The sequence below is a fragment of the Anolis carolinensis genome, unplaced genomic scaffold (genome assembly GCF_035594765.1).
Source record: "Anolis carolinensis isolate JA03-04 unplaced genomic scaffold, rAnoCar3.1.pri scaffold_11, whole genome shotgun sequence".
NCBI lineage: Eukaryota > Metazoa > Chordata > Lepidosauria > Squamata > Dactyloidae > Anolis > Anolis carolinensis.
The window spans coordinates 25,656,636-25,672,966 of NW_026943822.1; the positions used below are offsets into that span (position 1 = coordinate 25,656,636).

Genomic DNA, 16,331 nt, shown 5'->3' on the forward strand with positions numbered 1-16,331 from the left:
TGAGAACATTCAGGACTCTGGAAAGAACGCTGCCTGACCCAGCTTGAACTGCCATGACTCCATACCATGGAATCATGGGATCTGTCGTTTGGTAGTCACATCCCAAGATGATTATGATGATTAGGAGAGCATTCAACATGGCAGAATGGATGCAGTTTGACCCCACTTGGACTGCCACGGAATCATGGGATTTATAATTTGGTAGATGTACCCCAAGACAAAGATGATGATGATGATGATGATGATAATGTTGTCGAGCAAAGGAATGTTGCCTGGCTCTGCTCAAACTGCCACATCTTGCTGCTCTGGAATCGTGGGAGCTGTAGTTTATTACTATTACTATTTGACTAGGCCTCGAAGATTCCTCCACTGGGAGTTGTGCAAACTACAACTCGCAGGAGCCTTGTAAATAAAGCACTCCCAGGTGTGTTCAGGGAGGCGGAGGCTGGCTTCTCCGCTTGCTGAGAGCGAGGCGAAGGACAGGGCCGCCTTGTTCTTCCCTCTCGGCCCCGTTTCGGCTCACCTCGGTGTTGACGCCCAGCATCAAGGGAGGCATTCACTGTGGCCCAGAGAGCGGACGAGGCCAGGCCTGCGTCACCTGTGATGCCATAGGAAGGCACCTGGCCAGGTAACCTAGTTTAGAGGCACACCGACACACAGATATGTACTCGCTCTCTCGCCCCACGACTTTTGCTTTCAGGTGTAAACAAAGAGCTCTCCAGGTGAGCGATCCGTGCCACGGAGCCAGAGCAAACCGGATTGGCTTCGGGAAGGATAAAAATAGCATTACTCACATACAGGCCCAGGTCCCCAAGCTACAAACACCCAACTTTTTTCCCCATGTCAGGAGCAACTTGAGAAACTGCAAGTCGCTTCTGGTGTGAGAGAACTGGCCGTCTGCAAGGACGTTGCCCGGATGTTTTACCATCCTGTGGGAGGCTCCTCTCTTGTTCATAACTTGGAGTCTGTCTGTGTATGAGGCTAGGCCACCACCGCTTTGTCCTGCAAAGTGGGAGGAAAGGAAAGGAAAGGACATCCCTGCACGGAGAAGGCAAAGGAAGAAAACAAACAACAAACGCTGATTCTGCTCTTTCCCCAGAAAAGAGCAGCCTCATCGTTTTGGAGGGATGCTCCGTCCGTCCATCCGTGGGTGGTCGGTCCCCAGCCTCAAAAAGGGCTGACATCATGGACGGAAGGCCTTCCAACATCTTGGGATTTTTTGACTTGTATTGCAAGACTAGTTGGGCCGTAGAGAAAAATATTTGGAAGTGAAATATTGCAACCGGGGAGGAGGAGAAGGGTGGGCCATTTTGGTGCAAAAAAGGAGCCAAAAAGGGACATTTGAGGGCAGGCCTCCCACATGTCACTCTGTCCCTTGTGCCCCAAAGTGACATCATCATCATCATCATCATCATCATCATCATTATTGATATGTATGCTTAGTGTACTTATGTTTATTTTTGTATTATGTTTTGTTGTAGTATGGTTTTAAGTTGTTGTATGGTTTCCTTGCTATGTTGGAAACCACTTTGAGAAGGCGAGATATAAATGTCGCAAATAAATAAATAATAATAATAATATTATGTTTATGTTTATTGATACCCCGCTTTCCCTCTCAACGACGGCCTGATCCAGATCCCGATTGTGTCAGGCTTAGGCCTTGAATGGCACACAAGGAGGGCCATGAGTCACTGGGAAAGTCAATAGTGCTTTTGATAAAGCAGAAGGCTAGAAGGTATTCACAATTTGGAGTATGTTCCAACTGCACCCACACTGTCGCATTGATGCGGTCTGACCCCACTTTTAAGTGCCGTGGCTCAGTGCAATGGAGCTGTCGCTTGCACTCTTTGGCAGAGAAAGGCTAACGGCATGGTAAAGCCAGAACTCTATCCTAAACCGCCTTGGGTCTATGCAATGGAATGATGGGAGCTGTAGTTTGCCACTCTGACAGAGAAGGCTGTGGACTTTGGGAGACTCCATCTCCCAGGATCGTGATGCCAAACTACAGGTGCACCCTGAGCTTTGGCAGGGATTGTTATTGTTATTACAGTATATGTATTCATACCCAGCGAAAGGCAGTGGTGCTGCCGTGTTTTGCAACGGGTCCGTTATGCTCCACCGAGGGCAATTGTGTTCATTCCCTTGGGACTGCAGAGTTGCTGTGGCCACTGCCTTTTGGGATCACAACCACAAATGCACCCATGGCTTTCAATGCAAGGAGACCAGGGGTAGTTCTCTGATAGGAAACTACTGGGGAGAGAGAAGGAAGGAGAGCCAAGCGAGGAGAGGAACAGCAACGATCCTCCATCCCAAAAGCCATGGAAATGTGCAGAAATGTCTGTGTGTGAGAGAGAGAGAACCCACATCCTGCGCATGATTCACCCTCCGCTGGGTCTCTCCCCCTTCGCCAAGGGGTTGGGTCCATGTTAAAGGAGGAGGAGGAGGCCCAAAAGCCTGGCAAAGTTGGAAAGAAGAGCTCAGCGATAGCTATCAATAGGTGACATTGTCATAAACAGTCATCCATAGACAATAGTCATCAATAGACGACATTGTCATAAAGTCATCAACAGAGGATAGTCATCAATAGGTTATATTGTGAGATAGAGACGATATTGTCAAACACAAATGATAGTGTCATAAACAAACAATATTGTCATAACCACGACACTGTCGCAGTCATCAATAGACGATACTGTCATAAGCACGATATATTGTCATAAACAGACGATATTGTCATCAACAGTCATCAATAGGCTGTTTGTCTGTTGATGACTTTATCAATATTTATTTATTTCCAATATTTCTATCCCGCCCTTCTCACCCGAAGGGACTCAGGGTGGCATACAATTGGCAACAATTCGATGCCGACACATCATTAAAAACAAACAGCATATAAAATCTATTACAAACAGTTAAATACAGTATAAATTTTGTAAATTGTACTAGTCGGGCCTTTCCCCATGTGAGCCGCCCCGAGTCCCCGTGGGGAGATGGTGGCGGGGTATAAATAAAGATTTTTATTATTATTATTATTATTATTATTATTATAAAATATAAAACATATGGTTAAAATCCGTTCGTCCAATATCCTCGTGCTTTATCCATACATCAGTCTGGGTCGTCTTTGTCGTTTATTCGTTAAAAGCCTGAGCACATAGCCATGTTTTTAAGGCTTTTCTAAAACTCACAAGGGTTGGGGCTTGCCGTATATCTCTGGGGAGGGTGTTCCACAATAGATGATATTATGAGAGAGAGACAATATTGTCACCAATAGTCATCAGTAGATGAGACTGCCAGAACCAGGCATCAATAGACAATAGTCATCAATAGGTGATATTGTCATAAAGACATCGTATTGTCATAACCAGTCATCAATAAGCGAGATTGTCCTTGACAGGTAATAATAATCAATAGACAATATTATAATCAGATATCAATAGAGGATAATCATCAAGGGATGATGTGGTCACAAGCAGTCCTGGAGAGAGGCTCCTTCCCTGCTTCTCACCCCGCCAGAGCCCAGGCCAGCGGGGCTGCCTCCTTCCAATAATAATAATAATAATAATAATAATAATAATAACTTTATTTCTATACTCCGCCTCTATCTCCCCAAAGGGGACTCAGGGCGGCTTACATGGGGCCAAACCCGAATGAAAACAACAGCAATATAAAGCACAACAATAGACAAGAGACATACACCATTATAAAAATTAGCCAATAAAACAAATGACAAGAACTAATAAAAACATGGATTAAAACGGAGAGGTTGTAAAAGTAGACTGGGTAAAGTGCACCATATAAATATTGTAAACACAAGGTAACTGATAAAGTGCTGCAAATTCTTGGAAGTGCAAATTGGGATGGGAAGAGACCAATGATGGGCAAGCTTTTGCGCTTGGTGTGTCAAAATTCACCAAAAAACCTAGCATGACTTGGGTGGTGTGTCACTTTGAGAAAAGAACCCATAATTTCGCAATATGTATAGTTTAAATAACAAAAATGTATAATTGTAATATACAACTGTATTCAATAAATCAAAAACTATTGACTACCCTTATTTCCATGTACAACGATCTATGGTACCTCTTGCAGTTTCCACACTGATTTCTCTCTATTCTAGTTTCAATGAATAATGAATAATATAATAGTAATAATATGATAATATACTACAATAATAATAGAATGATATAATATCACTGGAAGAGACCCTGCTGTGTCTAGATCAAGTTGACAAAGGTAAAAAGTGCAAAGCCCCCCCCTCCCTCCCTCCCTCCTTCCTGCAGAAGGCTCTCCTTGGTTGTGGCACTCTGCCCATGCTCAGGGGCACCCTCCTCTTCCTCTTCGGCGAGGATTCCTGTCCCCGGTCGGGATTGCCCCTGAGCATGGGCAAAGTGCCTGCCCTCCCGCCACTCAGTAGGACTCACCATGGCTGGGTCTCTCTCTCTCTCTCTCTCTCTCTCCCGCCTGCCCTTCCGCCCGTCCGGCTCCGAGGCAAGAGCAGCAGCAGCAGCAGGAGGAGGAGGAGGAGGAGGAGGAGGAAAGGGGCGGGGCCAGAGGGGCGGGGCCAGGCCGGGTGGGCGGGGCTTCTCCCGACAGAGACAGGCCCCGCCCCCTCGGCGCAGGCTGCCCACGCCTTGGCGCGGCAGCGGCCCCCAGTGGCCACGGGCCGTCACCGCAGGATGGGCTGGAGTTGGATCACAGTCCAGGCGCCACAACACACACACACACACACACCCCTCTTCTTCTTTCTTTTCTCATCAAGACGTTTTCCTCTGTGAATTACAGTAGAGTCTCACTTATCCAACATATGTTGGATAAGCGAATATGTTGGATAATAAGGAGGGATTAAGGAAAAGCCTATTAAACATCAAATTAGGTTATGATTTTACAAATTAAGCAATGTCAAAGAGATAAGCAAACACTATAAAGGTTCAAAACATAAAAAAGATGTGTATATTAGAGCATCTTGCAAAGGCCACAGAAATAGTCCGGCCTCTCCGAGTATAGAGCTATCTTCCTTCTATGTAAAAAGGATAAGCGAATACTATGTAATTATGTAATTTAGAGCACCATATACATGTATGTTGCATTATGTAATTTGCAACTTATGCATTATGTACGTATGTATATGGTGCTCTAAATTACATAATGCAACTTATGTTTTGAAACGTTATAGTATTCGCTTATCCTTTTTACATAGAAGGAAGATAGCTCTATACTCGGAGAGGCCGGACTATTTCTGTGGCCTTTGCAAGATACTCTAATATACACATCTTTTTATGTTTTGAACCTTTATAGTGTTTGCTTATCTCTTCGACATTGTCTAGTATAGACATTTGTGTGTATTTATCTTTACAAATTAAGCACCAAAACATCATGTTAGACAACAAATTTGACAGAAAAAGTAGTTCAATACGCAGTCATGCTAGGTAGTAATTACTGTATTTATGAATTTAGCACCAAAATATCACGATGTATTGAAAACATTGACTACAAAAATGCATTGGATAATCCAGAGGCTTGGATAAGCGAGGCTTGGATAAGTGAGACTCTACTGTAGTTCAATACGCAGTAATGCTACGTAGTAATTACTGTATTTACGAATTTAGCACCAAAATATCACAATGTATTGAAAACATTGACTACAAAAATGCATTGGATAATCCAGAATGTTGGATAAGCAAGTGTTGGATAAGTGAGACTCTAATGTACTGTATTTATGAATTTAGCACCAAAATATCACAATGTATTGAAAACACTGACTACAAAAACATTGACTACTAAAAGGCAGACTGCGTTGGATAATCCAGAACGTTGGATAAACTAATGTTGGATAAGTGAGACTCTACTGTAGCTGTTCTTGGTGCCTGTTGCATCTTCCCATTGCACCAGTGGTTTAGCCACCCATGCAGTTCTGGAGGGACTCTCATATTTCTTCCTCATAGACTTGGCAGCAGTGGGATTGGGTTCCCCAGTGGAAATTCAAGAGTAAACCAAGCGTTTTTTTTACCTGAACTATTTTGGGGTGCGGGGGGGGGGGGGGGTTGAACCCCAACATTCTGAGGCAGAACTACAGGGCCCTGGTGTGGGGGTGCTGCTGGGGGGGGTGTTTCAGTGGTGGAGTGCAACCCCTTTCTTTCTCCTTTCCGAAATCATAATAACGGGAGCAGGAGCTTCCCCTGGCATGGCTTGGGAGGGAAGCAAAAGCAGAGAAGCCAATTCCTCCTCCGATCTCTAATCCCAGAATGCAGTGGGGCTGGTCCCTCTCTCTCTCTGCCTGTCTCCTGGAAGCGGAATGTTTTGTGTTCGCCTATAAATAAGTCCCCTTGCCGCCCACTCACCCGCTCTCTCGCTGGCTGATTCCCGTCTCTTTCTTTCTTTCTCTCTCTCTCTCTCTCTCTCTGGCAGGGCTGCTCGGGGTTGAGATGCTCGTTGCTATGGCGACGGCGTCCTGGCAACGGCTCCCAGATGCTGCTGGTGGTCCTGATGCTGCTGCTCCTGCTGCTGCTGCTGCTTCTCCATCGTCAGGCCGGGAGAGAGAGAGGCAGATAGATAGATAGATAGATAGATAGATAGATAGATAGATAGATGCCTTTGCCTTTGGGGGATGCCTGCCTTCCTCCTCCCGAGCCTTCAGAGGCCGTGATGCTTCCTCCCCGGTGATTTCCGTCCCTGCTTTCCGACCGCCTCCGTCTTTTCCTTCCCCGCAGGTGAGTTGGCACCGCGGTTGCACGACACGCGCCGCACACGCTCCGGCGGCTCTCCTGGGACGGGATGGGGGACCCCTTGGGGGCCTGCCGCCTGGTCCTGCTGCCCCTCAGCCGGGCCTTCCAGGAGGACGAGGAGGAGGAGGGTGGCCTCTCCCTCGACGGGGCCCAGCAGGTGCGCTGCTTCCACCAGCCCTGCGCCGGGTGCAGCTGCGGGGTGCTCTGCTGTGAGTCTGCCGTGCCTGCCGGGCCATGTGCCGGGACCCCTGGGCGGGTGGGTAGGTGGGGTGCGGGTGGGGCAGCGCAAAAGGTGCCAGACGTGCACGGCCCTTCTGCCCACTCAGCCCTGGCCTTGCCTCCTCCAAGGAGCCAGAACTAGGCTTCAGGGAAAGTGGTCCGGGCTGCGTCCAGAGGGGGCGAGAGGAAAAGCAAAGTATAATAATAATAATAATAATAATAATAATAATAATAATAATAATAATAATACTACAGTTGAGTCTCACTTATCCAAGCTAAACGGGCCGGCAGAAGCTTGGATAAGCGAATATCTTGGATAATAAGGAGGGATTAAGGAAAAGCCTATTAAACATCAAATTAGGTTATGATTTTACAAATTAAGCACCAAAACATCTTGTTATACAACAAATTTGACAGAAAAAGTAGTTCAATAGGCAGTAATGTTATGTTGTAATTACTGTATTTACGAATTTAGCACCAAAATATCACGATATATTGAAAACATTGACTACAAAAATGGCTTGGATAATCCAGAAGCTTGGATAAGCAAGGCTTGGATAAGTGAGACTCTACTGTAATAATAATAATAATCAGGACCTCAAGATTTAACTGCAAAGACTCTGGCAGAAACCTGTACAGGTGGTCCCGGTGGTGATGGGCACACTGGGTGCTGTGCCAAAAGATCTCACCTGGCATTTGGAAACAATAGACATTGACAAAATTACGATCTCCCAACTGCAAAAGGCCACCCTGCTGGGATCTGCGCGCATCATCCGAAAATACATTACACAGTCCTAGACACTTGGGAAGTGTTCGACTTGTGGTTTTGTGATATGAAATCCAGCATATCTATCTTGTTTGCTGTGTCATCATAATAATAATAATAATAATAATAATAATAATAATAATAATAATAATGCATGAATATCCCAGGCCTTTGGGAAGAGCCCGATGTTCAGAGGCAAAGCCCAGACACTTGGACCTCATGTGCATGTGTGCTGTGATGTTACGTACATGTTTGAATAATAATAATAATAATCATCATCATCATCATCATCATCATCATCATCATCATCATCGTCTCCCTGGGTCCCCTTGTGGAGAGAAAAAGCGGGGTATAGAGTAATAATGATTCTGATGATGATAATGAAGAAGGGGTTGGTGGCTCTCTGTCAGGAGGGATTGGATGGTGTCCTCTTGCCTGGCAGAGTGGGGCTGCACTGGATGGCCTTTGAGGTCCCTTCTGACCCTAGGATTCTATGAGTCAGAGGCTGGGTGGCCATCTGTCAGGAGGGTTTCGATGGTGCTTATCCTAGATGGCCTTTGGGGGTCCCTTCGGACATTTCCCCCAAGGGTTTTTGCCTGGCGTTCCTTTCCTTGGTGTGGCTTTGGCGCCTGCCTGCCTGCAGTGGATGCAGAAGCAGCAAGGGACGATGCCTCAAATGGCTGCCGGCTTCCTTCCTTCCTTGCATGAAGCTAAAATAAGGACCTTTTTGGGATGTGGAGAGGTTAAAGGTCAGGCCTAGAAAGGGGTGTGTGTGTTCCTTGTGCAGCTCCCAGTGCCTCCCAGTGCCTTCTAGGGAAGGGGCTTCCCCTCGCAAGAGGAATCCCAGAAGGGTTTCCCTCTCTGGCCCAACCATGTGGCCTTCCCATCTCTCTCTCCTTCCTTACATAAAACAGGATATTGATGATAATAATTATAGTATATTATAATAAACATAATAATACTATGTTCTAATAATAATAATAATAATAATAATAATAATAATAATAATTGTATGCTGATGCTTTAATGTTAAGCTGCTGTGAGTCTCCTGCATGAGAGAGAAAGTGGGGTATAAATAAATATAATTATAGTAATAGTAATAATAATAGATAGGCATTTTGGGCTGCAGAGCCCACCCGAATGCCAAGCCCCAGCCTGATCCATTGCCGGGCACGCATGTGATGCTTCTCCCCGCTCTGCTGCCCGTGTCTTTCTGCTGTTCCTTCTCTGCCGAAGCCCCTTCCCTCTGTTCCCGCACCATCTGCGCGCCATATTGCCTCACTTGCTTGCCTTCCTTCCTTCCGCCAGAACAGCTTCTGCCAAATCCGGTGGGAGTTTTGGCATCTTTGGAAGAGAAGCAAAGAGCCGTGGATCAAAACAGGACGAGGCCAGGAGCGATCCCCGCATTGCAGCCAAGCCCGTAGACAAGGGGCCGGTTTAGAGGGGTTCAAACCACCCTGACAAATTTTCAGGTCAAAAATAAAAACCTGCAGGATTTCGTTAAAACTCATGGTTTTTAACCAAATCCCGCTGCCAAGTTTACGAAAAGCAAAAATTAGAGTCCCTCCAAAACTGCAAGCATGATCTCAACCAAATTTGGATTATCCAAAGCTAAATTAACAACTGTCCCAGTCTTTCCAATAATTTTTTATTATTGTTGTTGTTATTATATATTATAATATGACATATAATAATATTAATAAGTAATATATATATATATATATATATATATATATATATCACATTGATTTGAAGTATTTTCACTGTTTCTAAAGTGATTTAATCTCAATGGTTTTAACCATTTGTTTTTCATACTGCCATGTTTGGTTCTGTTTTGAGGTTTTCGTGTTTTCAGTTTTATAGCTACTTTGAACCTCTGAAGAGAGGAAAAAGCAGGATGACGACAACAACAACAGTAATAATAATGTGGGTTCTTCTTTGGCTTTCTCCCTTTCTTTTGCAGGTCTAAATTCCTGGAAGGACAAGATGGCGCAGAGGAGCCCCGTCTTCACGACCCTCGGACCCAGCGAAAGGTATCCGGCCATAAAGTATTATTATTATGATTAATAATAATAGTAGTAGTATCCTGAGGCTGGTGAGGAGAATGGCCTCAGGGAGGAATTGTCTTTAATGACTGGATAAATAAGATAGATACATAGATAGATAAATAGACAGATAGATGGCCTGTATTGGAATAAATAAATAAATAAATTTTATACCGAACCAAACAACAAAGATTCATAGAATTTAATAAAAATCCTGATAGGAATAAGGGAAATGCCTGTCTCTCTATTGCCCCCTAATGGCCGTGTTTGTTATGGCAAGCGGCTAGAAAGCGGTGCCAGGAGTTGCGCACCACCGTGTTCCCCGTTTCCCACGGCCTGTCTCTTCCCCGCTCGGCACAGGCGCGTCCGGAACCTCCCCCTGCACAGCCATGCGCTGACGGCGGTGCCCTTGGGCTCGGCGCGGCTGGTGGACCAGCTGGAGGACCGCATCCTGAGCCACGAGAAGACCACGGCGGCCCTGGTGGAGCACGCCTTCCGCATCAAGGAGGACATCGTCTGCACCCTGCACCGCATGCAGAACAAGGGCGGCGGGGACCGGCTGGCCCGGCAGCTGCTGGAGGAGCACATCCGCAACATCACCGCCATCGTGCGCCAGCTCAACCGAGACATCGAGGTACGGGGACACCTTCTCAAGAGGCAGGCCTGGGCCAACTAGTAGTAGTAGTAGTAGTAGTAGTAGTAGTAATGCCTTGCTTCTTTCCTCCCTTCCAGATGCTTCAGGAGCAGATCCGGGTGAGGGACAGCCTCAGCTACGGGACCAACTCCACCCTGAAGAGCCTGGAGATGCGCCAGCTGTCCGGCCTGGGGGACCTGCGGGGCCGCGTCGCCAGGTAAGAAAAGGAAGGGGCCTGGGTTATCAGGGACTGTGGGAGTTGAAGTCCAAAACACCTGGAGGGCCCAACTTTGTCCATGCCTGTCTTATACTGATAATACGTATATGACGTTTGTGCCTTCCCTCCTTCCCTTCCCTTCCCTGGCTGCAGGTGTGACGCGGGGTTGGCCCGCTTGTCGGCTGAGCACAAAGTCACCTACGAGCGGCTCCAGAACCTGAGCAAAGACCAGCAGGCCACCAAGCTGATCCTGGAGTCCAAAATCAAGGAGGCCGAGATACAGGTATGGGCAGGGCTTGGCTTGGAATCGACAGACCCAAATGGCTTTATACCCCGCTTTGATACATGGCCACTTTGAGGGTCCTTTGGGAGAGATAAAGCTAAAGCCGGGTGTAAATAAATATCATAATAATAATGGATACATAACCACTTAGAGTCTCCTTTGGGATAGATAGTGGGGTATAAATATAATATAATAATAGTAGTAGAAGGAGTAGGAGTAATATTAATATTAATAATAATAGGATTCCATGATACCCCGGTGGCAAAGTGTGTTAAAGCACTGAGCTGCTGAACTTGCAGACCGAAAGGTCACAGGTTCAAATCCTGGGAGGGGAGTGAGCGCCCGCTGTTAGCTCCAGCTTCTGCCAACCTAGCAGTTCGAAAACATGCCAATGTGAGTAGATCAATAGGTACCGCTCCGGCGGAAAGGTAACAGCGCTCCATGCAGTCATGCCAATGACCACATGACTTTGAAGGTGTCTATGGACAACGCCGGCTCTCCAGCTTAGAAATGGAGATGAGCACCAACCTCTAGAGTCAGACATGACATTAACGTCAGGGAAAACCTTTACCTTTACCTTTAATGATATTCTCACTTCTTGCAGGGCTAACATTGACCACTAGAGGTCACTGCAGCACCGCATGTGGATAGTGCAAACAAAGCGTGCATCCCATTGCAGTCACTTTTGGTTTGCATTTATGCCCTTCCTTTGCATAAATTATTGCTGTGATTCCAATGGGCAAAAAACACCAATTTAAAAATATGGTTGTCATTTGCTCACAGCCATTGAGCAGGACCTTAGAGGTGCTCCATCTGCTGGCTTTTCCAGACTTTAAACACTAAAGAAACCTGGGAATTTGCTATTGAAACACATCCAACAAAGTGGTTTAAAGTCAGTATCAAAAAAAAGATTAGGACTAAGTGTGTTCCAGTCTGTTTCGAATACACGAAGCTCATTCTGACTCCTCCCAGTGTTGCTCCTTGGGTTTTGCTGCTCTTGCCCTTGCTGTTTTCCCTTCCCCGCCTACTGTTTCCCATCTCTCTCGTGGCTATTTTGCCTTTTTCTGGAAGGGTCCAGTGTTTCAGGTTGATCACAGCAGAGGAAGGAACGGCGATCTCTCCTCCTTCTCTTCCAGATTTCGCATCTATTGAACAGGATAGAGACCTCTATCCTGCAGCAGGAAGCCAAGCTGAAGCTCACCTACAAAGAGAGCAACCAGCAGCTGCACCTTCTGGACACAAAGTGAGTGTCGCTGGGTCTACATTTGCAGAGATCGAGGCCTACTCATTTCCTCCATGTTATTACATTTGGGAAGAAGAAAGGGAAGTGCAACTTTCCACCCTGGAAAGGTCTCCATGCAGATCCAGTTGGGTTTCCATATTCATAGAGTAGAGACACAGAGGCCAGAAAAGAGCTCAAACGCATTCCGATAAGTGATTATAGAGTAATCCTCCCAGGAATGCTTGGAGTTGGGCTGGGGCTTGAGACCCAGTTAAGATGTGTAGAAATATGTTATAAATGTATAGTTATTATTATTAGAGGAGGGGGGTCCATTTTTGATGATGCTATGCGCCTGCCCATCTTCCCCGAATGCTGTCCTTCTCAGGTTGCAGGATGCCATTGATTACCTGAGCGCCCAGGTCTCCTCTGCGCGCAGCTGGGTGGAGCAGGAGCAGAGCCGCTTCCAGAAGGAGTTTGCCGAGAAGGTGGACCGGCTCTCCCTGGCCATCAAGGAGAAGAACGTACGCACAGGTTACACCTAGGCTGCATGTGTCCGGTGCAAGGCCTGTGGACCAAATCTGGCCCTTCAGGTTTTTTTTATATGGTCCTCCTCCAGGTAGACCTGGCCTGGGCCAACTCCCTCCAGGTGTTTGGACTCCAACTCCCACCATCCCTAACAGCCTGTCTATAAAAGTCCAGTGAATGTTATAAAATGCCTTCTCTGCATCCAAGAACATCCATGCTCCTTGCTGGTCTTCAGGCCTCTATAGATATTCTATATTTATTTATTCAGGGTTCCTCTCGTCTCAGCCCCATTCTTAACTATGAGTCGTTTGTAAGTCAGATGTTTGTAACAGTATCCCAGTGCTAGAGTGCAACAGCTGCCCCTTGGCTTTGTCTCGCCTTCATATCTGTGCCCGACTTCCCCAGGAATCAGATGACCGGGCCTTGGAGCGGCAGCTCAGCGAAATCCGGGGGAAGTTGGACCGCATGGAGGATCTGCAGCAGAAGGCGGTGGCGGCGGAAGGGGGGCACGGCGGGATCAAGGCGGCCGGAGAGCGCATTGAGGGGCGGCTGGCCACGCTCCAGGCCAACCTTGACCATGACATTAAGGGGGTCAAGGCCGAGGTCAATGCCGGTAAGAGCAAAATTATAATATTCCATTTGTCCCTTCTCACATCCATTCTTCTTATTCCATTTCACTTGTCCCTTTTCTCATCCATTATTATTATTATTATTATTATTATTATTATTTCTTCATCGCGGTCTCTATGAAATCGCACATATGCTTTTCCCTTATTTCGGCCATTATTTTTTATATTATTATTATTATTATATTCCACTTGTCCCTTCTCTCGCCTATTATTATTATTATTATTATTATTATATTTCACTTGTCTCTTTTCTCATCCAATGTTTATTATTATTATTATTATTATTATTATTATTATTATTGACACAAAGACACAGCAAACGTATCACAAAATCACAAGTCGAACACTTCCCAAGTATTTAGAACTGTGTGATGTATTTTCGGATGATGCGCGCAGATCCCAGTAAGGTGGCTATTATTATTATTATTATTATTATTATTATTATTATTATTATTATTATTATTATTATTTTATGACACAGCAAACAAGATAGATATGCTGGATTTTGTATTATTATTATTATTATTATTATTATTATTATTATTATTATTATTATTATATTCCACTTGTCCCTTCTCTCGCCTATTATTATTATTACATTTCACTTGTTTCTTTTCTCATCCAATGTTTATTATTATTATTATTATTATTATTGATACAAAGACATAGTATGACACAGCAAACGTATCACAAAATCACAAGTCGAACACTTCCCAAGTAAGTCCCAAGGACTGTGTGATGTATTTTCGAATGATATGCACAAATCCCAAAGACATAGCAAGACATAGCAAACGTATCACAAAATCACAAGTCAAACACTTCCCAAGTGTTTAGGACTGTGTGATGTATTTTCGGATGATGCGCACAGATCCCAAAGACATAGCAAGACATAGCAAATGTATCACAAAATCACAAGTCAAACACTTCCCAAGTGTTTAGGACTGTGTGATGTATTTTCGGATGATGCGCACAGATCCCAAAGACATAGCATGACATAGCAAACATATCACAAAATCACAAGTCAAACACTTCCCAAGTGTCTAGGACTGTGTGATGTATTTTCGGATGATGCGCACAGATCCCAAAGACATAGCATGACATAGCAAACATATCACAAAATCACAAGTCAAACACTTCCCAAGTGTCTAGGACTGTGTGATGTATTTTCGGATGATGCGCACAGATCCCAAAGACATAGCATGACATAGCAAACATATCACAAAATCACAAGTCAAACACTTCCCAAGTGTCTAGGACTGTGTGATGTATTTTCGGATGATGCGCACAGATCCCAAAGACATAGCATGACATAGCAAACATATCACAAAATCACAAGTCAAACACTTCCCAAGTGTCTAGGACTGTGTGATGTATTTTCGGATGATGCGCACAGATCCCAAAGACATAGCATGACATAGCAAACATATCACAAAATCACAAGTCAAACACTTCCCAAGTGTCTAGGACTGTGTGATGTATTTTCGGATGATGCGCACAGATCCCAAAGACATAGCATGACATAGCAAACATATCACAAAATCACAAGTCAAACACTTCCCAAGTGTCTAGGACTGTGTGATGTATTTTCGGATGATGCGCACAGATCCCAAAGACATAGCATGACATAGCAAACATATCACAAAATCACAAGTCAAACACTTCCCAAGTGTCTAGGACTGTGTGATGTATTTTCGGATGATGCGCGCAGATCCCAGCAGGGTGGCCTTTTGCAGCTGGGATAATAATAATAATAATAATAATAATAATAATAATAATAATAATAATCAGTATGATAATATCCCCCTTCCCCTGCTTACCAGGGTTTGCGGCGGTCTACGAGCGCATGGGCTCCCTGCGCGAGGCCCTGGAGAAGAAGATGGAGCGCGACAAGGAGGAACTGCAGGGCCAGATCCGGCCTGCCGAGTGAAAGGCCGCCTTCCCAGGACGTCGCTGCAGAACCCAGGGTGGGCATTGCTGCAAAAAACACAAACACTCTAGAGCAGGCATGGGCCAACTTTGGCCCTCCAGGCGTTTTGGACTCCAACTCCCACAATTCCTAACAGCAGGTAGGGAGTTGAAGTCCAAAACGCCTGGAGGGCCAAAGTTGGCCCATGCCTGCTCTAGCACCCACCAGAACCAGCCACTGGTGGATCATTATCGTCATGCAAAATCATCAAAACGTCATTAATGAAAAACGATTACAATCCGACCCCGTTGGAGGTCCCTGTCTCCGCACCCGGCCAGACCCTGCAACTTCCATAGACTTGGCTGTCTTTTGCAGCCGACTAGCTGATGCTGCAGCGGACGAGACCAAGGCAATTCCAGGCTGCCTCTACATTCAATACTTGAAAGGAGGAGAAACATTGGGAAGCGCTTTCTGAATGTAAGAGGACGGTCTGAAAACAGGATATAGATGTGTGATAAGAGCCTTTTAAGCAGGGGCTGGATGGCCATCTGTCGGGAGGGATCGGGTTGTGTCTTCCTTCGTGGCAGAATCGGGTTGGACTGAATATCTTCCAACTCTAGGATTATAGGATTTTATCTCTCTACTTCTTTTAGAAGTCTTTAACCCAGGACTGGATGGCCATCTGTCGGGAGAGATTGAGTGGTTAATCTCTTCCAAATCTAGGATTCTATAATAAAAATAATATTTGATAATAATAATAATGGTGGTGGTGATGATAATGGAGACTCCTTCTCTGGAGTTTCTCAGCTTAGGTGGCTGAGAGAGAAAAAGAAAGGGTCTGAGGCTGCTAGGAATTGTGGGAGTTGTAGTCCAAAGCACTCGGAGGGAAGGTCCAAATTGGCCCAGGCCTGGTCTACAGCCATAAAGACTTTTTAAATTTTCCAAAAGCACCAAACATTGTTTCTAGGTGACTTTCTTCTGTAAATATCTAATTTTAAAGCAAACCCTTGGAACCTGAATTAAAAATATGTGGCATTTTCAATACATGTCAGTGCGTTTGCCTCATTTACAGCGTGAAGGAATACTAATTTGAATTAAGATGCCGCTTTACCTGCCATAGTTATTCTGGGAGTTGTAGTTTGGTGTGGCGCGAGGTCCCT

The 16,331-nt window shown here is 45.3% G+C and overlaps 2 protein-coding genes across 4 annotated transcripts in view; one reads left to right on the top strand and one right to left on the bottom strand.

Moving 5' to 3' along the window:
* Positions 1–6,472, bottom strand: part of myo1e (myosin IE) — a 33,612-nt gene extending 27,140 nt beyond the window's left edge. Inside the window, exon 1 of one of the 2 annotated variants that reach the window (XM_062963298.1) lies at positions 6,342–6,472. Coding sequence is in view for 1 of the 2 variants with exons in the window: in XM_008121575.2 (XP_008119782.2) it covers positions 4,425–4,427 (3 nt within the window). In the remaining variant the exon portion in view is untranslated. Of the gene's footprint in view, positions 1–4,424; positions 4,752–6,341 lie in introns of those variants that run through there. The other variant, XM_008121575.2, reaches the window with a different exon arrangement.
* A 54-nt stretch (positions 6,473–6,526) lies between these two features.
* Positions 6,527–16,215, top strand: fam81a (family with sequence similarity 81 member A). Of its 2 annotated transcripts, none has more exons than XM_008121576.3 (9): positions 6,527–6,710; positions 9,674–9,743; positions 10,116–10,389; positions 10,488–10,606; positions 10,760–10,889; positions 12,026–12,132; positions 12,497–12,632; positions 13,042–13,249; positions 15,086–16,215. In XM_008121576.3, exons 2-9 carry the CDS (start codon positions 9,697–9,699, stop codon positions 15,190–15,192), a joined length of 1,128 nt encoding a protein of 375 aa, XP_008119783.1. In that variant the 5' UTR covers positions 6,527–6,710; positions 9,674–9,696; the 3' UTR covers positions 15,193–16,215. The 2 variants fall into 2 exon arrangements, with proteins under 2 accessions (XP_008119783.1, XP_008119785.2); XM_008121578.3 differs by lacking the exon at positions 6,527–6,710 and adding an exon at positions 6,717–6,934.
* The last annotated feature ends 116 nt before the right edge of the window (positions 16,216–16,331 follow it).